The 27694-nt window shown below is 37.8% G+C and overlaps 1 protein-coding gene across 1 annotated transcript in view; it reads left to right on the top strand.

Annotated features, from left to right (window-relative positions):
- Positions 1-27694, top strand: part of LRP1B (LDL receptor related protein 1B) — a 2715774-nt gene that overhangs the window by 2353570 nt on the left and 334510 nt on the right. Inside the window, exons 62-63 of the mRNA XM_053698264.1 lie at positions 2984-3172; positions 4394-4542. Of these exons, the coding sequence (XP_053554239.1) occupies positions 2984-3172; positions 4394-4542 (338 nt within the window). The remainder of the gene's footprint in view (positions 1-2983; positions 3173-4393; positions 4543-27694) is intronic.

Genomic DNA, 27694 nt, shown 5'->3' with positions numbered 1-27694 from the left:
TTACCTGAGGTACACCTAAAGCTTATCTTGTGTAATAGAGGTGCTGTGTCTCCTGATTATGGTTTAAGTTGTGGATTAATGCGGAGCTGTGTCTCCTAAATGTACTGTTCAAGTATTGTGTAAATTTTTTTTTTTTCTCTTTCTGTTTTGTTTTGTTGTTTTGTTTTCACTATAATAGTAAAAACTCCAACAATAGGTATGTATGTGAAATTTGTTATAATTATTAACCCACAATAACAGACTCGGAATGCATCGTAAAGTACATTTATATAAAATATGTTTGTCTTGCTGAATTTACTTTGCAATACTTTGCAATACTTTGTATTATATTTTGTCTTGTAACTATTGTAACAATGTTTACAGATTATCTTATGTTTTGCTTTACCCTGTACTACTGTATAAATGTTCGTTTTGTTGGTCAATAAAAAGTAATACACTGCGAGCATTTAACATTGCACATTGCACATTGCTTGCTGTCAGCCAGTCTGCTGCAAGCAGGGGCTGTCAATCATACTGCTCAGATAGGATTTTACCTAAAGTGTGGTGTAGAAGTAAAGCAGCAGCGGTCTAAAGACCTCTGCTACTTAACTAGTGTTTCAGGCTCACCTAAAACACTGGAGGCCTGAAGCTGCTTTTGCAGCTTGATAAATGGGGCCTATAATCTTTATCACTTATATTGCAAGCACAGTTTAAATATTTAACATGTTGCTATTATTATTTTTATTTATTTATTTGTTTGGCAGTTAAATAAAACATAATTGATGCACAAAGCATATTAAAGGGACATGGAACAATTTAAGATTGTAATTTAAAAAGATTAATTAGTGTAATAAAAAGAATGAAGAAAAAAACTTTACATTATAGTATTATGTTTTGCCACCTTTTGCTGTAATTTTACTTTGAAAATTGTGGGTTTTCTAATTGTGAGTAATTCAAGTAGAAGAGGATAAAGGTACTGAAAAACAAAGCTTTGCTTACAAAATTTATGTGGAAAGCCTTGCATATTCCAGTAACAAGTCCAGATAGGCTCTCCTGAATTAGGCAAAAAGGTAGGGAGAGTTTAGATATTGAACTACAGCAAAGAAGGCATTAAAGGGACACTGTACCCAACATTTTTCTTTTGTAATCAGAAAGAACATGCAATTTTAAGCAGCTTTCTAATTTACTCCTATTATCCATTTTTCTTCATTATCTTGCTTATTTGAAAAAGAAGGCATCTAAGATTGTTTTGGGTTCAGTACTCTGGGCAACACTTTTTTATTGGTGAATGAATTTATCCACCAATCAGCAAGGACAACCAAGGTTGTTCACCAAAAATGGGCCGGCATCTAAACTTACATTTTTGCATTTCAAATAAAGATACCAAAAGAATGAAGAAAATTTGATAAAAGGAGTAAATTAGAAAGTTGCTTAAAATGTCATGCTCAATCTGAATTACGAAAGAAAAAAATGTGGGTACTGTGTCCCTTTAAGATTAAGTGTTGCTAACTGTAAATCTAGTTTATTTCACACTTGTCTGCTATCTTAATGTATTGCAAGACTACAGAAAAGCCATGACATTACAAGGTGATTTTGTCCCCATAGGTTCAACATATACCTAATTTAATCCACCTGTCTTTGTCCCTTTAAAATAAAAACTTTAAAGGGCCATGAAACCCATAATTCAAATAGATCATACAATGGAAAAAAAGTGTCCAATTTACTTCTATTATGAAATTTTCTTTGTTCTCATTGTATTCCTTGTTGAAGAAGTGTGCATGTGTTTTCAGAATTATATAACAGCAGGTTTTGCAAGAATGAATTTTAGCACTAGATGGCAGCAATATGTTCACAACGTTTAATAATGTTAGAGTAGCACTAAACACTAAATACATTTCATGCACCTCATTCTAACTATGGGTGTTGCCATTATGAAATATAGGTAACACTGCAGGTGTCTGAAGGAGAGTTTCTGTACACAAGCCAACAAGTGAGCACTGGAATCTAGTGAAAGGTAGATTTCAATATGGCAGCAACCATGATTTGAAGGAGGCAGGAGATAACATTTATATTATGCTTATACAATGTATTAAGTGTTTAATTTCCCTCTAAAGTCATTCTTACAAAACTGCTGTGGTATAGTTTGGCAGACATGTGCACACCCCTAAGCATACTTACCTGCTTTTCAACCAAATATACCAAATTTGATAATAGAAGTAAATTGGAAAGTTTTAAAACATGTGCTTTATGACCCTTTAAGAAATAATCAGCATTTATAAAAAATAAATAAATAATAAGGTAGATATTTCTTGTCAGTCGCTGTTTACATAAAATTGCATGTAACTTTTATAAAGGATATGTAAGTAACTTTATTTTATTCTGGAAATGCTTCAGAAAACTGGGTATGGTTATAAGGATGAAGGAAACAGATTGTTCAGAAACAAACACCTGCCAACTAAAATTATCTGACTATTACACCAAACAAAAATATAAATTATAAAAAAAAACAATATTAATTGCTTGGAAATAAATATATCTTTCTTCTTATTATAATTAGTATAAAGCATCTGTCATATAATGAGTCTTGATTTCTATATGATCATTTTTATATAAAGTTGATAGCTCTAAATTTCAGTTATAGTAGAATATCATGGACCCTAAAGCATTAGTAATGGGCTTTAATGTAAATGCTAAGTACCTTTTAAATATTTAACATGCAATTTGTTTTGAGACATATAAAATGTAGGTAAGATACTTGTTAGTGAATATTTACTCATTTTCTTCACAGCAGTTGGGCCAACTAAACCTTACCAAGTTGAACTTGTGCATCCAATCTCAAATTCTTTTAACATATAATAAAGAACCCACTGTGCCTGACAGTTTGTCACAGCAATTATTCACAAGAAGTTATGTTTCAGTTGTATCTTTCTGTTTATTCTGTTTTAAATATTCCACTTGGCAGAATTCCAGCAGTGCACATTAATCTTATCATTTTCTGCTACAGTTCCCAACCAAGATATCCAAGGGGTGATTGCGCTAACATTGTTTGAAGACTACATCTACTGGTCTGATGGAAAAACAAAATCTCTAAGCCGTGCCCATAGAACCTTAGGAACAGACAAAGTTTCCCTGGTTAATTCTTGGCACGCGATATCAGACATTGATGTATACCATGTATACAGACAACCTGATGGTAAATACTTTTTTGCTTTATTGACTATTTTTATACTATAAAGTTGGAATTATAGTTTGTCTTAAGCAGGGGGTAAGGTTTTAGTTTTAATAATATTTTTGGACTAGTTTTTATGTACTAACATTTCCCATGCGTGGATAATCATTTTTTGTTTAATCCCTGGGCTTTTGGTTCAATTGTGGTTACTGATGCATAATTTATGATTTCTGTAGGAAATGTATATTATATTCACTCTAGTAAGTCCATTAAAAACAACAGATTTACACTCATTTTGTAGTTTTTAGAATTTCTGAATTGTATTTTTGAGGGCTGACAACATTCCAAGGCTCATATTACTATATTATATCAATATTGAATCTAGGCTATCACAGTAGCTTTAAAATGACAGTAATCCTAATTTGTATCATAGCCCCTAAATTTATTTCAAGATATGGGCCTCTATTTATCAAGGTCTGTCGGACCTGATCCGACAGTGCGGATCAGGTCCAACAGACCTCGCTGAATATGGCGAGCAATACGCTCGCCGTATTCAGCATTGCACCAGCAGCTCACAAGCCCCCTGCAGACTCGTGGCCAATAGGCCGCCAGCAGGGGGGTGTCAATCAACCCGATCATACTCGATCGGGTTGATTTCCTGCGATGTCTGTCCGCCTGCTCAGAGCAGGCGGACAGGTTATGGCGCAGCAGTCTTTGTGACCTCTGCTTCATAACTGCAGGCTCGCCAGAAACACGGGGCATCAAGCTCCATTCGGAGCTTGATACATATGCCCCTTAGACTTCAAATATGAACTTTTAACAAAATATTGTAAATAACCATTAACATCTCAAAAGCTGCTTTTGCAGCTTGATAAATAGCAATGTGTAGTTATTTGAGATTCATTAATTTACAATCATTCATTTACCTCACATTTGTAACCTCATTTACATACATTTTGCTTTAGTTTAGTTCATAGGTTTGTATTTTACATTCACTGTACTGTATGTACTGTACTAGCTAAAGCTTCTTATTAGCATATCATAGTTACCATTCTGTTAATGGCTATATTCATGTTCTTGTCATAATATACATGTATATATATATATATATATATATATATATATATATATATATATATATATATATAATTATATATAATTAATATTTTTTTAGTCTATTACAGAATTAGATTAGCTCTACAAGAGAAAAAAAATATCTGACATGTGATACCTTTTTCATTACAGTGCCTGACCACCCTTGCAAAACGAACAATGGGGGCTGCAGTCACTTGTGCCTGTTATCGCCTCAGAAGTCACACTCTTGCGCTTGTCCCACTAATTTTTATCTTGCAGAAGATAATAAGACATGCTTGTCTAATTGTACTGCCAGTCAGGTAAGTATTAAAAAGTACATTTCATCATCATTCTTTTTAAAGAAAAAAAAAATGCAATGTACAATTTGCTTACTGAATGAAAGAATATTTCCTATATTTTGGGTTGAAAATCTTTCTCTTCTGGGCTTTATCTGGCAGTATATAATCCCACCATATTTACACTGTATTTTCTATGTGGCTTTTCAGATTCCTTTGCTTAGGGTAAATTATAAATGTTCACAATCATTCAAAATATTAAAGGATATGGAAATCAAACTAAACATCCATGATTTCTACACAATTCATATCATACATTATTTATTTTTTACTAAATTTACCTTTCTCTTGTTCCTTTTGAGTGAACTTGATCCCTTTCCATTATGGCATTCTGAAATCTTGAGCGTTGTATGGGAGCAATGTTTATAGCAATAATCTAAAGCAATCTGTAGACAATGCACTATAGTGCAGTTTCTTCAGTTCCTTTACAACTTTATGGTAAAATAAGTTGGCACTGTAAGAAACATGATCTATGACCTATTTCTGAGTTTATTTTGAACAGTGGCTAGGACTCAGTTTATTAAACTAGGAATAACATTTAACATGTACACACGTAAAATTTCCAAGTATACACAAGTTCATGACTTGTATGCAACATAAATAGGGCTAAGGAGTGGTGATATACAAATAAATTATATTAAAAATAATAGGGCAAACACAATCTAATATTAAATATTGATAGGTTCATAAGGGTTTTTAGAAAGAATAGTTTTTTTCCAAAGGCATGTACTGAAAATGTGTCATTAAAGGGACTTTAAACACTCAATATATTTCATGCCTTCTTATTATGAGTGCCACCATTTTGGAATTTAAGTAGTACTGCAGGTATCTGAAGGAGAGATGCTGCACATGTGCAAACTCATCAGCACTGGGAAGTACTGAATGCTAGATTTCCACATGGTGGCATCTATGACTAGAGTGAGGTGGGGAATAACTGTAATTCTTTGCTTATTAATTGTGATTCATGTTTAATGGCAACTTCAGCCACAGAACTGCATGGGATTAATGATAAGGACACTTGTTACAGTTTTTGAGGCAGATCAAAATTGCAGGCCCATTTCAAAATTACTAAAAACAGAATTTATGCTTACCTGATAAATTACTTTCTCCAACGGTGTGTCCGGTCCACGGCGTCATCCATAACTTGTGGGAATATTCTCTTCCCCAACAGGAAATGGCAAAGAGCACAGCAAAAGCTGTCCATATAGTCCCTCCTAGGCTCCGCCCACCCCAGTCATTCGACCGACGGACAGGAGAAAAACAGGAGAAACCATAGGGTGCCGTGGTGACTGTAGTTAAAGAAAGAAATTCATAAAACCTGATTAAAAAACCAGGGCGGGCCGTGGACCGGACTTACTTTGGAGAAAGTAATTTATCAGGTAAGCATAAATTCTGTTTTCTCCAACATTGGTGTGTCGGGTCCACGGCGTCATCCATAACTTGTGGGAACCAATACCAAAGCTTTAGGACATGGATGAAGGGAGGGAGCCAATCAGGTTAACTAAACAGAAGGCACCACGGCTTGCAAAACCTTTCTCCCAAAAATAGCCTCCGAAGAAGCAAAAGTATCAAATTTGTAGAATTTGGCAAAAGTGTGCAGGGAAGACCAAGTCGCTGCCTTACATATCTGATCAACAGAAGCCTCGTTCTTGAAGGCCCATGAGGAAGCCACAGCCCTAGTAGAGTGAGCTGTGGTGCGTTCGGGAGGCTGCCATCCGGCAGTCTCGTAAGCCAATCGGATGATGCTTTTCAGCCAAAAGGAAAGAGAGGTAGCAGTAGCTTTTTGACCTCTCCTCTTGCCAGAATAAACGACAAACAGAGAAGATGTTTGTCTGAAATCCTTTGTTGCTTCTAAATAGAACTTTAAAGCACGAACTACATCTAAATTGTGTAACAAACGTTCCTTCTTTGAAACTGGATTCGGACACAAAGAAGGCACAACTATTTCCTGGTTAATATTCTTGTTGGAAACAACCTTTGGAAGGAAACCAGGTTTAGTACGCAAAACAACCTTATCTGAATGGAACACCAGATAGGGCGGATTACACTGCAGAGCAGATAACTCAGAAACTCTTCTAGCAGAAGAAATAGCAACCAAAAACAGAACTTTCCAAGATAACATCTTGATATCTATGGAATGTAGAGGTTCAAACGGAACCCCTTGAAGAACTGAAATAACTAAATTCAGACTCCAGGGAGGAGTCAAAGGTCTGTAAACAGGCTTGATCCTGACCAAAGCCTGAACAAAAGCTTGAACATCTGGCACAGCTGCCAGTCGTTTGTGTAACAAGACAGATAAAGCAGAAATCTGTCCCTTTAGAGAACTCGCTGATAATCCTTTTTCCAAACCTTCTTGGAGAAAGGAAAGGATCCTAGGAATTTTGATCTTACTCCATGAGAATCCCTTGGATTCACACCAACAGATATATCTTTTCCATATTTTATGGTAAATTTTTCTAGTTACAGGTTTTCTGGCCTGTACCAGAGTATCTATCACAGAATCCGAAAACCCACACTTAGATAAAATCAAGCGTTCAATTTCCAAGCCGTCAGCTGGAGGGAAACTAGATTTGGATGTTCGAATGGACCCTGTACTAGAAGATCCTGTCTCAAAGGTAGCTTCCATGGTGGAGCCGATGAAATATTCACCAGGTCTGCATACCAAGTCCTGCGTGGCCATGCAGGAGCTATCAAGATCACCGAGGCCCTCTCCTGTTTGATCCTGGCTACCAGCCTGGGAATGAGAGGAAACGGTGGAAACACATAAGCTAGGTTGAAGGCCCAAGGCGCTACTAATGCATCCACTAGAGTCGCCTTGGGATCCCTGGATCTGGACCCTTAGCAAGGAACCTTGAAGTTCTGACGAGACGCCATCAGATCCATGTCTGGAATGCCCCATAATTGAGTCAACTGGGCAAATATCTCTGGGTGGAGTTCCCACTCCCCCGGATGGAATGTCTGACGACTCAGATAATCCGCCTCTTAGTTTTCCACTCCTGGGATGTGGTTCGCAGATAGGTGGCAGGAGTGATCCTCCGCCCATTTTATGATTTTGGTCACTTCTCTCATCGCCAGGGAACTCCTTGTTCCCCCCTTATGGTTGATGTAAGCAACAGTCGTCATGTTGTCTGATTGGAATCTTATGAATCTGGCCTTTGCTAGTTGAGGCCAAGCCCTGAGAGTATTGAATATCGCTCTCAGTTCCAGAATGTTTATCGGGAGAAGAGACTCTTCCCAAGACCATAGACCCTGAGCTTTCAGGGAGTCCCAGACCGCGCCCCAGCCCACTAGACTGGCGTCGGTCGTGACGATGACCCACTCTGGTCTGCGGAAGCTCATTCCCTGGGTCTTCTGATCTACTTGAATCACTGGAGACAAGTCTGTATAGTCCCCATTCCACTGTTTCAGCATGCACAGTTGTAATGGTCTTAGATGAATTCGTGCAAAAGGAACTATGTCCATTGCTGCAACCATCAACCCTACTACTTCCATGCACTGAGCTATGGAAGGTCGTGGAACAGAGTGAAGAACTTGACAAGCGTTTAGAAGCTTTGACTTTCTGACATCTGTCAGGAAAATCTTCATTTCTAAAGAATCTATTATTGTCCCCAAGAAAGGAACTCTTGTCGACGGAGACAGGGAACTTTTTTCTATGTTCACCTTCCACCCGTGAGATCTGAGAAAGGCCAGAACGATGTATGTGTGAGCCTTTGCCTTTGAAAAAGATTACGCTAGTATCAGAATGTCGTCCAAGTAAGGTGCCACTGCAATGCCCCTTGGTCTTAGAACCGCTAGAAAGGACCCGAGTACCTTTGTGAAAATCCTTGGAGCAGTGGCTAGCCCGAATGGGAGAGCCACAAACTGGTAATGTTTGTCCAGAAAGGCGAACCTTAGGAACTGATGATGATCTTTGTGGATAGGAATATTTAGATACGCATCCTTTAGATCCACGGTAGTCATAAATTGACCCTCCTGGATTGTAGGTAAAATCGTTCGAATAGTTTCCATTTTGAACGATGGCACTCTGAGAAATTTGTTTAGAATCTTTAAATCCAGAATTGGTCTGAAAGTTCCCTCTTTTTTGGGAACTACAAACAGATTTGAGTAAAACCCCATTCCTTGTTCCACAGTTGGAACTGGGTGTATCACTCCCATTTTTAACAGGTCTTCTACACAATGTAAGAATGCCTGTCTCTTTATTTGGTTTGAAGATAAGTGAGACATGTGGAACCTTCCCCTTGGGGGTAGTTCCTTGAATTCCAGAAGATAACCCTGAGAAACTATTTCTAGTGCCCAGGGATCCTGAACATCTCTTGCCCAAGCCTGAGCGAAGAGAGAGAGTCTGCCCCCTACTAGATCCGGTCCCGGATCGGGGGCTACTCCTTCATGCTGTTTTGGTAGCAGCAGCAGGCTTCTTGGCCTGCTTACCCTTGTTCCAGCCTTGCATCGGTTTCCAAGCTGGTTTGGTTTGCGAAGCATTACCCTCTTGTCTAGAGGCTGCAGAGTTGGAGGCCGGTCCGTTCCTGAAATTGCGAAAGGAACGAAAATTAGACTTATTCTTGGCCTTGAAAGGCCTATATTGTGGGAGGGCGAGGCCCTTAACCCCAGTGATGTCTGAGATAATCTTTTTCAATTCTGGCCCAAAAAGGTTTTTACCCTTTAAGCAATTTTGTCTTGGAAGATACATCCGCTGACCAAGACTTTAGCCAGAGCGCTCTGCGCGCCACAATTGCAACTCTGAATTTTTCGCCGCTAATCTGGCTAACTGCAAAGCAGCATCTAAAATAAAGGAATTAGCTAACTTAAGTGTGTGAATTCTGTCCATAACCTCCTCATACGGAGTCTCTCTACTGAGCGACTTTTCTAGTTCCTCGAACCAGAACCACGCTGCTGTAGTAACAGGAATAATGCACGAAATAGGTTGCAGGAGGTAACCTTGCTGTACAAAAATCTTTTTAAGCAAACCCTCCAATTTTTTATCCATAGGATCTTTGAAAGCACAATTATCCTCTATAGGAATAGTAGTGTGCTTGGCTAGTGTAGAAACTGCCCCCTCGACCTTAGGAACTGTCTGCCATAAGTCCTTTCTGGGGTCGACCATAGGAAATAATTTCCTAAATATAGGAGGGGGGACAAAAGGTATGCCGGGCTTCTCCCACTCCTTATTCACTATGTCCGCCACCCGCTTGGGTATAGGAAAAGCGTCGGGGTGCACCGGAACCTCTAGGAACTTGTCCATCTTGCACAATTTTTCTGGAATGACCAGGTTGTCACAATCATCCAGAGTAGATAGCACCTCCTTAAGCAGTGGGCGGGGATGCTCTAATTTAAATTTAAATGTCACAACATCAGGTTCTGCCTGTTGAGAAATTCTACCTGAATCAGAAATTTCCCCGTCTGACAAAACCTCCCTCATGGCCACTTCAGATTGGTGTGAGGGTATGACAGAGCAATTATCATCAGCGCCCTCCTGCTCTACAGTGTTTAAAACAGAGCAATCGCGCTTTCTCTGAAATGCAGGCATTTTGGATAAAATATTTGCTATGAAGTTATCCATTACTGCCGTCAATTGTTGCATAGTAACAAGCATTGGCGTGCTAGAAGTACTAGGGGTCTCCTGCGTGGGCAAAACTGGTGTAGACACAGAAGGAGATGATGTAGAACTATGTCTACTCCCTTCATCTGATGAATCATCTTGGGCAACTTTACTATCTGTGGCAGTACTGTCCTTACTTTGTTTGGACGCTATGGCACAATTATCACACAATTTTGAAGGGGGAGACACATTGGCTTCCATACATACAGAACATAGTTTATCTGAAGGCACAGACATGTTAAACAGGCTTAAACTTGTCAATAAAGTACAAAAACCGTTTTAAAACAAAACCGTTACTGTCTCTTTAAATTTTAAACAGGGCACACTTTTTTACTGAATATGTGAAAAACTATGAAGGAATTGTTCAATTTTAACCAAATTTTCACCACAGTGTCTTAAAGTATTCAAAGCATTGCACCCCAAATTTCAGACCTTTAACCCTTAAAATGAGGAAACCAGAGCCGTTTACAGTTTTAACCCCTCTACAGTCCCAGCTACAGCCTTTGCTGCGACTTTACCAAACCCAGGGGGGTATACAATACCAAATGAAGCCTTCTAGGAACCTTTTCAACTACTTCCAGACCCACACACATGCAGCTGCATGTCCTGCTCTCAAAAGTAACTGCGCAGTAATGGCGCGAAAATGAGGCTCTGCCTACTACAGAGAAGGCCCTTCCTGACTGGGAAGGTGTCTAAACCAGTGCCTGACGTAAAAAAAAACATTCCCCAAAGTTATAAAGTGTGAATTTCAACATCAAGCTGTATAAAATGCCCAAATAAAGCAATCGATCTAGCCCATAAAAGTGTCTACCAGTTTTATAGCCCATATTAAGCCCTTTATTCTGTTTGAGACTAAGAAAATGGCTTACCGGTCCCCATGAGGGGAAATGACAGCCTTCCAGCATTACACAGTCTTGTTAGAAATATGGCTAGTCATACCTTAAGCAGAAAAGTCTGCCAACTGTTCACCCCAACTGAAGTTATCTCATCTCAACAGTCCTATGTGGGAACAGAAACCGATTTTAGTTACTGCTGCTAAAATCATACTCCTCTCACAAACAGAACTCTTCATCCTTTTCTGTTTCAGAGTAAATAGTACATACCAGCACTATTTTAAAATAACAAACTCTTGATAGTAGAATAAAAAACTACAATTAAACACCACATACTCTTCACCATCTCCGTGGAGATGCTGCTTGTTCAGCGGCAAAGAGAATGACTGGGGTGGGCGGAGCCTAGGAGGGACTATATAAGGACAGCTTTTGCTGTGCTCTTTGCCATTTTCTGTTGGGGAAGAGAATATTCCCACAAGTTATGGATGACGCCGTGGACCGGACACACCAATGTTGGAGAAATGTTTATTAATCTGTTTATAAGATGTTTTATTATTTGCTTTAGCCAGTTTCTTTAACTGTTTTCTTTATGGAGTTTTTCCTTTGAAGAGTGGAATGCTGGAACCAATCAGTTTGACAAGTTACTGACAGTAACCTTTGACTTTGCAACTACTAATGACATAAACTAGACAGAAGTATATCATAGTGCATATTGAATGCTACAGAATATAAAAAGTTAGCGTAATTTAAAAATGAAATACAATAATATTTAGGACTAGAAGGTATATCAATGCATTTTTTTATTACATAAATGTCTCTTCATAAGTTTTGGTTTTACCCTAAAGCTGCCAAGCCATTCATGAGCAGGACATGGATAATTAATGGCAGCTACATACAACTGACACTTCTAATTACTGATTAGCTCACCACCATGTCATCCATAGTAGTTTCAGAGAAGGGATTTAAAAAGGCAGTAAAGTCAACATTAAATTTTTATGGTTTATATAGAACACGCAATTTAAAAATAAAACTGTACAGTATTCCATTATTAAATGATCTATATTCCTTGGTATCCTTTGCTGAAGAGTAAAACATGGAAGGCTGATATGAGCGTAGGAGCATGCAAGTGTCTTTAGTACTCTCTGAAAGAATGAGGTAAATTCCAATCCTTTAGAAAGAAGTTATCTCATGATTTTCTACAGAACATTGCTATTAAAGTCTATGGGGATTTTTGAAGATAAATTGACACATTATTATAATAGACACCTATGTCTGTAACAATGTTATCCATAGAGGGCTAAAGACGCAAGCACCCTCCTGAGCTCATATGAAATTACTTAGCTTTACTTTTTAATAAAAGATATCTAGAAAACAAAGCAAGTTTGATAACAGGAGGTGCTCTATTTATACCATGAATTACAATTTCACATTTTGTTCAAGCTACATAAATAAATAAAATCAACACCATGCTGTACTAAACTATGGGCTAGAATACAAGTGGCATGATAATGTTGGCGCAGGACACAATAAGCAATATCGCGAGTGCACTAACAAGCGCATATTACAAGTTGAAAGTAAATGAAAGTACATTGGAATCTATGGAAGCAGGCTCTTGTGAGTGCAATGTTTCATAGCAATGCAAACTTGAGCTTGCGTTTGCATTGAGCTTAACTTGTAATGCCAGTGCACTGTGGCTAGCTAATATCACTTTTGCGAAAACAATATTTAGCGCTCCACTTGTAATATGACCCATAGTGTATAAACACTTTTGAACCCTTTACAGCTAAATACCTTGAAACATACAATTTAATTTTTAATCAATTTTAATATGGTTTAATGTTTGAATGTGTTTAGCATACTTTGTCTAACACAGTTTTATGGGGAGAAGAGGTTGCAATATCTGAAGTCCTGAAGTCAGTGCACGTCAAGTTGAGTTTGCGCAAACTTTTTACTTTCAATTTGTAATATACACATTAACATGCCTGCATTAAAAGCTTACTTCTAGCGATGTTTGCGCGCACTTGGCCCTATATGTTCATTATTAATTAATATTACTGAGTATAAATAGCAAAAACATGCTTTGTAAAGGTTTAGTAAATTTAATTAATAGTTACCAGAAACTCTTGTATAATGACATTAAATAAGCTTACTATTTTTAAATGTGGTTGTTAATCTAAGCCTTTAAATCTGTGTAAAAATATATTTTTGAGGATTAAATGAAACATGATTTTTTTTTTCCTTCCCCAAAACATTACTTTATTTAATTACCATTTAGCCAAGAGCAATGCAGCTTTGTTTAAAAGAAAAAGATACAATTCCTAAACTGTCCAAAGCCTGTTTAAGAACTCATTAAGGTGTCTGATAAAAGAGAACAAAATAATCAGTCACTTTTACTTTTAAAGTCTTTTTCACTATTTGCTGTCAATAAGCAATTTAATCAGCTAGTGGTATTTGTTCATGAACAGATTTTTGCTGAAGCAAATAATTTATCTAATTCTTGGTGCAACAATGAAAATGAATAGTTTCCTCTGGACAAGAATTGTGTCCCCATGGTAGTTTAAACAATAAATATTCTCAATCCTGTTTAAGCACATTGTATTTTCTAGTGTTTGTGTAATTCGCTTCTGAAAGAATGGACAGATACAAAAGCACAATTGATATATTGCTGTGTTTCTTAAAACATTGTATAATTGCAGTTACTTTTAAAATAAATAACATCATTGTTTAAAAAAAACAAAATCATTAAAAATAGTAAGAAAATATTTGACACCTGACCAGTACTCATGTCATTTATAATTAATTTGGGATTAATAAATCACACCTTGCCTTTTCTTTCCTTGCTATATATCAAATGTCTATTATAGTGAAAACATTGCATGCTCTCATTCATTATAGAATGTAATTTTATCACTATCAACCCTGCATATCTATGTGTTTAACCCCTGCAAAGTTTTTTTTCAACACAGTTGTGCGACAATCACTGCTGATTGGATCAGGGGCAGTTTCTGGGTCCCCCAAGCAGAACTTTGGCTATTTGTTTAGCCACATTTGCTGAGGTTGAACATATAGATTTATAGAGTTAATAGTGATATAATTGCATGCTCTAACAAAAGAGAGTGTCATTTGTTCACTATAAATGCCCTTTCAGAGTTAAAATGACTACCTGACAAATTTGGTAGAAATAAACTGTTGCATTAATGCTTCTTTAAGAGATCTCCAAAATGTTTGAAATATATTTCTTTTTTTTAAAAGAAGAGAGCTGGAGTAGTTACTTAAATAGTGGTTTTCTATCAATATTTCTTTTTTTTTTTTTTTTATTAAAGGGACATTCCGGTCAAAATTTAAACGCACATAGATAAATTAAATCTTTGAATAGAAACACATTTGCAATATACATTAATTGGTAAAAATGCTTCTAGTAAAAGTTATCACTGTTTTAGCGTTAACATTTTTATCATGTCAGTCATTACCAAATGATACAAGCATCTATCTGGGCAAATGCTGTGCTTAAAATGCTGGTGCACAGTGCATACTTAAATACACTTTTGAAGCAGCTATCGCTTTTACTAGAAGCACTTTTGTCAATGCATGTATATTGCAAAAATGCTTCTATTCAAACCTGAAAAGCACCCATGTGAATTCCAGTTTTTGCTGGAATGTCCCTTTAATTTACAAAAGTGTGCACATCAATATTGCACATATAGGCCTATATTACAAGTGGGACAATACATTTGTATCACTCATAAGGGCTAACTGAGCTCAAGTTTAACATTAGTGCTCTCAGGTTAGCAATGACCTTTCAAGTTGAAAGTAAAATTGCTAGAGCAAAAGACTTAGGGTCGCTAACTTCAGGACTTTGGATATCATAACCTTGCAAATTCTCTCTCCCCTTTTAATTTTATGGGGTATGCTAAAGAAAGCCTTTTCATTTTATCGCTTGTGCACTAACCTGATGCTGCGCTAGACCAACTGCACTAAAGCCAACACATTCTTAAGTTTTTTTACTTAGAATAATTTGTTTTTTAAATTTATATATATATATTAAATATTTTTTGTAAAATATACAAATATAGCTATATATCTATATCACTATATATATATATATATATATATATATATATATATATATATATATATATATATATATAGACATATATATATATACATATATATACACTGTGTGCAGAATTATTAGGCAAATTAGTATTTTGACCACATCATCCTCTTTATGCATGTTGTCTTACTCCAAGCTGTATAGGCTCGAAAGCCTACTACCAATTAAGCATATTAGGTGATGTGCATCTCTGTAATGAGAAGGGGTGTGGTCTAATGACATCAACACCCTATATCAGGTGTGCATAATTATTAGGCAACTTCCTTTCCTTTGGCAAAATGGGTCAAAAGAAGGACTTGACAGGCTCAGAAAAGTAAAAAATAGTGAGATATCTTGCAGAGGGATACAGCACTCTTAAAATTGCAAAGCTTCTGAAGCGTGATCATCGAAAAATCAAGCGTTTCATTCAAAATAGTCAACAGGGTCGCAAGAAGCGTGTGGAAAAACCAAGGCGCAAAATAACTGCCCATGAACTGAGAAAAGTCAAGCGTGCAGCTGCCAAGATGCCACTTGCCACCAGTTTGGCCATATTTCAGAGCTGCAACATCACTGGAGTGCCCAAAAGCACAAGGTGTGCAATACTCAGAGACATGGCCAAGGTAAGAAAGGCTGAAAGACGACCACCACTGAACAAGACACACAAGCTGAAACGTCAAGACTGGGCCAAGAAATATCTCAAGACTGATTTTTCTAAGGTTTTATGGACTGATGAAATGACAGTGAGTCTTGATGGGCAAGATGGATGGGCCCGTGGCTGGATTGGTAAAGGGCAGAGAGCTCCAGTCCGACACAGACGCCAGCAAGGTGGAGGTGGAGTACTGGTTTGGGCTGGTATCATCAAAGATGAGCTTGTGGGGCATTTTCGGATTGAGGATGGAGTCAAGCTCAACTCCCAGTCCTACTGCCAGTTTCTGGAAGACACCTTCTTCAAGCAGTGGTACAGGAAGAAGTCTGCATCCTTCAAGAAAAACATAATTTATGCTTACCTGATAAATTTATTTCTCTTGTAGTGTAGTCAGTCCACGGGTCATCCAGTACTTATGGAATATATCTCTTCCTAACAGGAAGCTGCAAGAGGATCACCCAGCAGAGCTGCTATATAGCTCCTCCCCTCACATGTCATATTCAGTCATTCGACCAAAGCAGACGAGAAAGGAGAAACCATAGGGTGCAGTGGTGACTGGAGTTTAATTAAAATTTAGGTCTGCCTTAAAGACAGGGCGGGCCGTGGACTGACTACACTACCCAAAATCTTCAAAGAATGCAGCAGCACCACTTCTCATATAAAAAGTTCCTTTATTAAACACATAGTGGGAGCAGGTAAAATAGAACGACGTTTCGGGTGGTTATCCCTTAGTCATGTTCACATACTGTTTGTTAGACTTAATCACCTTTAAATAGCCATCAGTCAGGTGAGACCACACCTTTCACCTTAATTGCTTAGATATACATTTTTCTTAACCTCTATTGCCATCTAGTGGTCTAACCCATATCAAACATACAATTTTATTATATAAAAAAAATATTTTTTTAAAAAAAGAGAACAATCACATTTGTTGAAGAGCAGATATCAAAAATGTCAAAATTTAAAATTATAAAATTAAATGCCAGAAAAGGAATTGTATAAAGATAAAGATATTATACTTTACAGGAATACACTTAAATCAAGTTCTCTATTCATACCATTGGGGATTAAGCAATCTAATTTATTGATCCAAAATGCCTCACGTTTTTTGAGAAGCAGTTCTCTATTGCCGCCACGCCTAGGGCTCTGTATATGGTCTATTATTTGAAATCTTAGTTGTGCAATAGAGTGACCTTTACTCAAAAAATGGTGGGCAACTGGGGCCTTTAAATCTCCTGTCCTAATATTTGATTTATGTTGAATTATTCTATCTCTCACCCTCTGGGTCGTCTCTCCGATATAAATTAACCCACACGGACATTTAATTAGATATATAACAAAATTAGCATTACAATTGTAGTAGCCCTTTATTTTAAATTTCTGTCCCGTAAGGGGGTGGATGAATATATCAGATTTTATCATGTTATTGCAACTGGAGCAATTAAGACAAGGGAAACAGCCATTTCTCTCTGAAGTAATGTACCCCAATTTGGATTTCTTACTAGAACCCACGTCAGCCTTAACAATTTTGGAAGTCTAGTATAGGCTGGCATAGGTGGTTGGCGGAATGCTAGTAACCTGAAGTACTAGCATTCCGCCAACCACCTATGCCAGCCTATACTAGACTTCCTAGTTTAAAAGACAAAATTGTTAAGGCTGACGTGGGTTCTAGTAAGAAATCCAAATTGGGGTACATTACTTCAGAGAGAAATGGCTGTTTCCCTTGTCTTAATTGCTCCAGTTGCAATAACATGATAAAATCTGATATATTCATCCACCCCCTTACGGGACAGAAATTTAAAATAAAGGGCTACTACAATTGTAATGCTAATTTTGTTATATATCTAATTAAATGTCCGTGTGGGTTAATTTATATCGGAGAGACGACCCAGAGGGTGAGAGATAGAATAATTCAACATAAATCAAATATTAGGACAGGAGATTTAAAGGCCCCAGTTGCCCACCATTTTTTGAGTAAAGGTCACTCTATTGCACAACTAAGATTTCAAATAATAGACCATATACAGAGCCCTAGGCGTGGCGGCAATAGAGAACTGCTTCTCAAAAAACGTGAGGCATTTTGGATCAATAAATTAGATTGCTTAATCCCCAATGGTATGAATAGAGAACTTGATTTAAGTGTATTCCTGTAAAGTATAATATCTTTATCTTTATACAATTCCTTTTCTGGCATTTAATTTTATAATTTTAAATTTTGACATTTTTGATATCTGCTCTTCAACAAATGTGATTGTTCTCTTTTTTAAAAAAAATATTTTTTTTATATAATAAAATTGTATGTTTGATATGGGTTAGACCACTAGATGGCAATAGAGGTTAAGAAAAATGTATATCTAAGCAATTAAGGTGAAAGGTGTGGTCTCACCTGACTGATGGCTATTTAAAGGTGATTAAGTCTAACAAACAGTATGTGAACATGACTAAGGGATAACCACCCGAAACGTCGTTCTATTTTACCTGCTCCCACTATGTGTTTAATAAAGGAACTTTTTATATGAGAAGTGGTGCTGCTGCATTCTTTGAAGATTTTGGATACTGTTTGGATCTTTGCAGTGATCCTATGCTAGCTTGCACACACCTTGGGTCTGAGTGCTGGATTTCAATTTCATTGACTGACTACACTAGAAGAGAAATAAATTTATCAGGTAAGCATAAATTATGTTTTCTCTTGTTAAGTGTAGTCAGTCCACGGGTCATCCATTACTTATGGAATACCAATACCAAAGCTAAAGTACACGGATGAAGGGAGGGACAAGGCAGGAACATTAAACAGAAGGAACCACTGCCTGAAGTACCTTTCTCCCAAAAATAGCCTCCGAAGAAGCAAAAGTGTCAAATTTGTAAAATTTTGAAAAGGTGTGAAGCGAAGACCAAGTCGCAGCCTTGCAAATCTGTTCAACAGAGGCCTCATTTTTAAAGGCCCAGGTGGAAGCCACAGCTCTAGTAGAATGAGCTGTAATCCTTTCAGGAGGCTGCTGTCCAGCAGTCTCATAGGCTAAACGTATTATGCTACGAAGCCAAAAAGAGAGAGAGGTAGCCGAAGCCTTTTGACCTCTCCTCTGTCCAGAATAAACGACAAACAGAGAAGAAGTTTGTCTAAAATCTTTAGTTGCCTGCAAATAGAACTTCAGGGCACGGACTATGTCCAAATTATGCAAAAGTTGTTCCTTCTTTGAAGAAGGGTTAGGACACAGTGATGGAACAACAATCTCTTGATTGATATTCCTGTTAGTAACTACCTTAGGTAAGAACCCAGGTTTAGTATGCAGAACTACCTTGTCTGAATGAAAAATCAGATAAGGAGAATCACAATGTAAGGCAGATAACTCAGAGACTCTTCGAGCCGAGGAAATAGCCATCAAAAACAAAACCTTCCAGGATAACAGCTTGATATCAATGGAATGAAGGGGTTCAAATGGAACGCCTTGAAGAACATTAAGAACTAAGTTTAAGCTCCACGGCGGAGCAACAGTCTTAAACACAGGCTTAATCCTAGTTAAAGCCTGACAAAAAGCCTGAACGTCTGGAACTTCAGCCAGACGTTTGTGTAGAAGAATAGACAGAGCAGAAATCTGTCCCTTTAACGAACTAGCAGATAAGCCCTTTTCTAAACCCTCTTGTAGAAAGGACAATATCCTAGGAATCCTAACCTTACTCCATGAGTAACTCTTGGATTCGCACCAATATAAATATTTACGCCATATCTTATGGTACATTTTTCTGGTAACAGGCTTCCTAGCCTGTATTAAGGTATCAATAACCGACTCCGAGAACCCACGCTTTGATAGAATCAAGCGTTCAATCTCCATGCAGTCAGCCTCAGAGAAATTAGATTTGGATGTTTGAAAGGACCCTGAATTAGAAGGTCCTGTCTCAGAGGCAGAGACCACGGTGGACAGGACGACATGTCCACTAGGTCTGCATACCAGGTCCTGCGTGGCCACGCAGGCGCTATCAGAATCACCAAAGCTCTCTCCTGTTTGATCTTGGCAATCAAACGAGGAAGCATCGGGAATGGTGGAAACACATAAGCCATGTTGAAGACCCAAGGGGCTGTCAGAGCATCTATCAGCACCGCTCCCGGGTCCCTGGACCTGGATCCGTAACAAGGAAGCTTGGCGTTCTGGCGAGACGCCATGAGATCCAGATCTGGTTTGCCCCAACGAAGAATCAGTTGAGCAAAGACCTCCGGATGAAGTTCCCACTCCCCCGGATGAAAAGTCTGGCGACTTAGAAAATCCGCCTCCCAGTTCTCTATGCCTGGGATGTAAATCGCTGACAGGTGGCAAGAGTGAGACTCTGCCCAGCGAATTATCTTTGAGACTTCCAACATCGCTAGGGAACTTCTGGTTCCCCCTTGATGGTTGATGTAAGCCACAGTCGTGATGTTGTCCGACTGAAATCTGATGAACCTCAGAGTTGCTAACTGAGGCCAAGCTAGGAGAGCATTGAATATTTCTCTTAATTCCAGAATATTTATTGGGAGGAGTTTCTCCTCCTGAGTCCATAATCCCTGAGCTTTCAGGGAGTTCCAGACTGCGCCCCAGCCTAGAAGGCTGGCGTCTGTTGTTACAATCATCCAATCTGGCCTGCGAAAGGTCATCCCCTTGGACAGATGTGGCCGAGAGAGCCACCATAGAAGAGAATCTCTGGTCTCTTGATCCAGACTTAGTAGGGGGGACAAATCTGAGTAATCCCCGTTCCACTGACTTAGCATGCACAATTGCAGTGGTCTGAGATGCAGGCGCGCAAATGGTACTATGTCCATTGCCGCTACCATTAAGCCAATTACTTCCATGCACTGAGCTACTGACGGGTGTGGAATGGAATGAAGGACACGGCAAGCATTTAGAAGTTTTGATAACCTGGCCTCTGTCAGGTAAATTTTCATCTCTACAGAATCTATAAGAGTCCCTAGAAAGGGAACTCTTGTAAGTGGTAATAGAGAACTCTTTTCCACGTTCACCTTCCACCCATGCGACCTCAGAAATGCCAGAACTATCTCTGTATGAGACTTGGCAGTTTGAAAACTTGACGCTTGTATCAGAATGTCGTCTAGGTACGGAGTCACCGCTATGCCTCGCGGTCTTAGTACCACCAGAAGTGAGCCCAGAACTTTTGTAAAGATTCTTGGAGCCGTAGCTAATCCGAAGGGAAGAGCTACAAACTGGTAATGCCTGTCTAGGAAAGCAAATCTTAGGTACCGATAATGATCCTTGTGAATCGGTATGTGAAGGTAGGCATCCTTTAAATCAACTGTGGTCATGTACTGACCCTCTTGGATCATGGGAAGGATGGTTCAAATAGTTTCCATTTTGAATGATGGAACTCTTAGAAATGTGTTTAGGATTTTTAAGTCCAAGATTGGTCTGAAGGTTCCCTCTTTCTTGGGAACCACAAATAGATTTGAATAGAATCCCTGCCCGTGTTCCATCCGCGGAACTGGGTGGATCACCCCCATTAGTAAAAGGTCTTGTACACAGCGTAGAAACGCCTCTTTCTTTATTTGGTTTACTGATAACCTTGAAAGATGAAATCTCCCTCGTGGAGGAGAAGTTTTGAAATCCAGGAGATATCCCTGAGATATGATCTCCAACGCCCAGGGATCCTGGACATCTCTTTCCCAAGCCTGGGCGAAGAGAGAAAGTCTGCCCCCTACTAGATCCGTTTCCGGATAGGGGGCCCTCTCTTCATGCTGTCTTGGGGGCAGCAGCAGGTTTCTTGGCCTGCTTGCCCTTGTTCCAGGACTGGTTAACTTTCCAGCCCTGCCTGTAACGAGCAACAGCTCCTTCCTGTTTTGGAGCGGAGGAAGTTGATGCTGCTCCAGCCTTGAAGTTACGAAAGGCACGAAAATTAGACTGTTTGGCCTTTGATTTGGCCCTGTCCTGAGGTAGAGCATGGCCCTTACCTCCCGTAATGTCAGCTATAATTTCTTTCAAGCCGGGCCCGAATAAGGTCTGCCCTTTGTAAAGGAATATTAAGCAATTTAGATTTAGAAGTCACGTCAGCTGACCAGGATTTAAGCCATAGCGCTCTGTGCGCTTGGATGGCGAATCCGGAGTTCTTAGCCGTAAGTTTAGTTAAATGTACGACGGCATCAGAAACAAATGCGTTAGCTAGCTTAAGTGCTTTAAGCTTGTTCATAATTTCATCCAATGGAGCTGTGCGAATGGCCTCTTCCAGAGACTCAAACCAGAATGCCGCCGCAGCAGTGACAGGCGCAATGCATGCAAGGGGCTGTAAGATAAAACCTTGTTGAACAAACATTTTCTTAAGGTAACCCTCTAATTTCTTATCCATTGGATCTGAAAAGGCACAACTATCCTCCACCGGGATAGTGGTACGCTTAGCTAAAGTAGAAACTGCTCCCTCCACCTTAGGGACCGTCTGCCATAAGTCTCGTGTGGTGGCGTCTATAGGAAACATTTTCCTAAATATGGGAGGAGGGGAAAAGGGCACACCAGGTCTATCCCACTCCTTGCTAATAATCTCTGTAAGCCTTTTAGGTATAGGAAACACGTCAGTACACACCGGTACCGCATAGTATCTATCCAACCTACATAATTTTTCTGGAATTGCAACCGTGTTACAATCATTCAGAGCCGCTAATACCTCCCCTAGCAATATGCGGAGGTTCTCAAGCTTAAATTTAAAATTAGAAATCTCTGAATCCAGTCTCCCTGGATCAGATCCGTCACCCACAGAATGAAGCTCTCCGTCTTCACGTTCTGCAAACTGTGACGCAGTATCTGACATGGCTCTCACCTCATCCGCGCGCTCTGTCCTTAACCCAGAGCTATCGCGCTTGCCTCTTAATTCTGGCAATTTAGATAATACTTCTGTCATAACAGTAGCCATGTCTTGCAAAGTGATTTGTAAGGGCCTCCCTGATGTACTTGGCGCCACAAAATCACGCACCTCCTGAGCAGGAGGCGAAGGTACTGACACGTGAGGAGAGTTAGTCGGCATAACTTCCCCCTCGTTGTCTGGTGATAATTTCTTTACATGTAAAGATTGACTTTTATTTAAAGTAGCATCAATGCAATTAGTACATAAATTTCTATTGGGCTCCACATTGGCCTTTAAACATAGTGAACAAAGAGATTCATCTGTGTCAGACATGTTTAAACAGACTAGCAATGAGACTAGCAAGCTTGGAAATACTTTTCTAAATAAATTTACAAGCAATATAAAAAACGCTACTGTGCCTTTAAGAAGCACAAAAAGCTGTCACAGTTGAAATAACAATGAACCAAAATAGTTATAGCAACCAATTTTTCACAGTAAATGTATTAAGTTAGCAAAGGATTGCACCCACCAGCAAATGGATGATTAACCCCTTAATACCCAAAAATGGATTAACAATTTAATAATTAACGTTTTTCTCACAGTCAAAACACACTGTCACAGGTCTGCTGTGACTGATTACCTCCCTCAAAATGAATTTTGAAGACCCCTGAGCTCTCTAGAGACGATCTGGATCATGGAGGATGAAGTAGACAGATTGTGACTGAATTTTTACTGCGCAAAAAAGCGCTAAAATAGGCCCCTCCCACTCATATTACAACAGTGGGGAAGCTCAGAAAACTGTTTCTATGCAGAAAACAAAGATGGCCATGTGGTAAAAATCATGCCCCAATAAGTTTTATCACCAAGTACCTCACAAAAAATGATTAACATGCCAGTAAACGTTTTAAACATACATTTGAAAAGTTATGAATTGTTATTAATAAGCCTGTTACCAGTCTCTTTTACTGCAGTTAAGGCTCATACATTATTTCAGTATTAACAGTATTTTCAGAGTCAATTCTATTCCTTAGAAAAATACATTTAGTGTACACACACTCATCAGCCTAATACCAGTCGCTATCACTGCATTTAAGGCTGAACTTACTTTACATTGGTATCAGCAGTATTTTCTCAGTCAATTCCATTCCTCAGAAAAATAATTACTGCACATACCTCATTTGCAGGGGGGCCCTGCATGCTATTCCCCTTCTCTGAAGTTACCTCACTCCTCAGATGAGAACAGCCAGTGGATCTTAGTTACGTCTGCTAAGATCATAGAAAACGCAGGCAGATTCTTCTTCTAATGCTGCCTGAGAATAAACAGCACACTCCGGTGCTATTTAAAATAACAAACTTTTGATTGTAGAAATAAACTAAGTTAAAAAACACCACAGACCTCTCACAGCGACCTATCTAGTTAGGCTGCAAGAGAATGACTGAATATGACATGTGAGGGGAGGAGCTATATAGCAGCTCTGCTGGGTGATCCTCTTGCAGCTTCCTGTTAGGAAGAGATATATTCCATAAGTAATGGATGACCCGTGGACTGACTACACTTAACATGAGAAAACATGATTTTTATGCAGGACAATGCTCCATCACATGCGTCCAAGTACTCCACAGCGTGGCTGGCAAGAAAGGGTATAAAAAAAGAAAATCTAATGACATGGCCTCCTTGTTCACCTGATCTGAACCCCATTGAGAACCTGTGGTCCATCATCAAATGTGAGATTTACAAGGAGGGAAAACAGTACACCTCTCTGAACAGTGTCTGGGAGGCTGTGGTTGCTGCTGCACGCAATGTTGAGGGTGAACAGATCAAAACACTGACAGAATCCATGGATGGCAGGCTTTTGAGTGTCCTTGCAAAGAAAGGTGGCTATATTGGTCACTGATTTGTTTTTGTTTTGTTTTTGAATGTCAGAAATGTATATTTGTGAATGTTGAGATGTTATATTGGTTTCACTGGTAAAAATAAATAATTGAAATGGGTATATATTTGTTTTTTGTTAAGTTGCCTAATAATTATGCACAGTAATAGTCACCTGCACACACAGATATCCCCCTAAAATAGCTATAACTAAAAACAAACTAAAAACTACTTCCAAAACTATTCAGCTTTGATATTAATGAGTTTTTTGGGTTCATTGAGAACATGGTTGTTGTTCAATAATAAAATTAATCCTCAAAAATACAACTTGCCTAAAAATTCTGCACTCCCTGTATATATATATATATATATATATATATATATATATATATATATATATATATATATATATATATATATATATATATATATATATATATATACACACACACACACACATATATATATATATATATATATATATATATATATATAGTATATACTGATATGTATATAAATATATTTAAAAAAGTATATTTTCTTCCAATTGATTTCTGTAGAAAACATTAATACATGTTAAAACTTATTCAAATGATATTGCATATTTCTAGGTGTTTGACTAAAAAGGGCCCAAAAGTGCATATATATGTCTACATATTTGTATGTAAGTCTAAATATGTGTATACATGTATGCTTATGTGCATATACATGCTTACACATATAACACATAAATACATACAAATTCACATACAAGTGAATATATATCTGTATATACTTCAGGCAGGAACATAATTCCAATGATTCCCTGTTAACTGTACAGGGCATTGATCATGTGACCGGACATAGAAGAGGAGGGGATAGGGAGAGACGTTTGGACCAGAGAGAGGTGTTTTGGATTTTCAATTTACAAACAAAGCACTCCTCTGGTCTAAATTTGATCATGGATGTTGATTTATTCTACTTATTCTACTTTATTCTACTAAGTTTATTGTGTTTATTTATGAAAATAACTAACAGTTTCAACACAATATACTTGGTTTCTAATAACTTTGACTTGCACTCAGCATTATATTCATTACATATGCATTTTTATTTTATTATATACAACATAGCTTTTCTGTTTAAACCTATAGTGTACTAGAACCTTTTAATTTTGTTCCCTTTTCTCAATGGGTTAATGCGGTACAAGTGCCTGCAATTGTTTAAAATGCTCAGCCTTTAAATAGAACCAATAGGTGAGAACACAAGTTATGCCAGTGAACAAGGGCTAAGACTTGGCCCGAAACATGTTTGGCATTTTGTTCTAAATCCTGCTGCAGGCCTGCAACTGGATAATGTATTTTTACATGTTTTTAACCTTTTTTGATAAATAAAGATTCACTTTTTTTAAGAAAAATATATATTTTTGCCTTTCTCTGCAGCTGCGGGATGATAGAGTGTGTCTACTATATATATATATATATATATATATATATATATATATATATACATATATATACACACATTGGAGCCCTTTCCTGTCAAACACCTTGCCATATACCATATCCCCTTTTAACACATTTATTTCCATATAAATGTTATATTTTATATATGTATGTAATACTTTATGTTAATGTTATTCACATGTGTTTTGTGAAACTTTTTTTAAACCTTATACTTTATTTTATTTTTTATTGAATGCCAAATTTGTATTCATTGTTTGTGTTTCATGCTACCCTATGCATCACAAAATCTTAATATACAATATTTGCCTGATATAATTTTAATGTGCATCTGCAAGCAAATCGTTCTGATAAAGAATAGTGAGTAACCTCTTCCAGATACAAACAGGCATCAATGATTTCCCCTTCCTACCAAAAACACTGCACTTATAAACCCTTATATTCCATTGAAGCAGAAATAAAGTAGGCTGGAAATATTTATCTTTTATGGGCATGGGCTTAATAGACCTGTGCATAAACATGTACCTGATTGTATTCAAGATGATTCAGAGATATATAGATAAGAGCATTTATCATATGCCATTTGTCATATGTCATCATTTGATCATGTGTTTATTGTTTAGATTTGATCATTTATTTAGTGAGGGGAATATGTAATGTTCCTTGCAACCCTATGGAAACACACCCACATACACCTTATAGATGTTTTCTATATGCTCATTCACAGTATGTGTACAGGGTAATGTATATATGCATTTCTAATAATCAGGGCCTTTGCAGTGCTAGTTGCTTGTCCTTTGTTTGAAATGTAAAACTTTATTTAATTTTGACTGAAACAAATTGCGTGAGTAAGAATTTTTGTGAGTGCCAAGTTTTCTAAATTGTATTTGTTATTTTATAGGAACATATAGGTACAAATGACCTAACTAAAATAATAGCAGACAATTTAGCTACTGTTAAGTTTTCCACTAACTTTTTTTTATCCCAGAAAAGCTTGAACATCCCTAGGCTTTCTTCATAAAAAGCTAATATTTTTATTCACTTTGATTAAAGTCCATGGGGGCCTATTTGCGACAACTTTTAAACAGTATGAGCATGTTAAGTCTATTGAAGCAAAACAGCTACTACTGAAATTGCACTGAGCATTATATTTCTAAAAGAACTGGAAAGGCAGTGTTTGTGCTTCCCTGCATTGAAAGCCAAAGCAATAAATCAAGTCTACATAAAATATAATAAAATAGCTTTATTTATGTATTTATTTTTAACAATATGTATGGCTCCTCAGAAGAAGTCAAATAGCTAACGAGTGAAAATCAGTAAAAATTGTAACAGTGGGTTTGAACCCTTAAATGAGGTTTCCCAACATGTGTTCTTTCATAATGTTTTCCTCAGAATTCAGCTATTCACATTATTTACCATGTGTAAAACTAGTTGCTATATGAATACAAATTGATCTTGCAGGTACCAATAGTTGCTGAAATAATACAGATAATTTACTGTTTTTACATTTTGAAATGATAGAACACAGTAACAGACCACTCTGATACAAGGCAAACACTAATTAGCTAAAGAAGCTGATGGTTGCAAAGCACGCTGTGGACAAAATGTATCAAACCACAAGTCAAACATGTGGTGTCATAACTTTGGCCTGAGAATGTATCCCTCTACTTTCCATATAGTCACTCCTTAAAGGGAGAGTAAACACCAGAATTTTTATTGTTTAAAAAGATAGATACTCCCTTTATTACCAATTCCCCAGTTTTGCATAACCAACACAGTTATATTAATGTACTTTTTACCTCTGAGATTACCTTGTATATATACCT

This window comes from Bombina bombina, chromosome 1, assembly GCF_027579735.1.
Source record: "Bombina bombina isolate aBomBom1 chromosome 1, aBomBom1.pri, whole genome shotgun sequence".
In the NCBI taxonomy this organism is placed as follows: Eukaryota; Metazoa; Chordata; class Amphibia; order Anura; family Bombinatoridae; genus Bombina; species Bombina bombina.
Note: the sequence above shows the minus strand (reverse complement) of the source record. Positions and strands in the feature narration are given on the sequence as shown.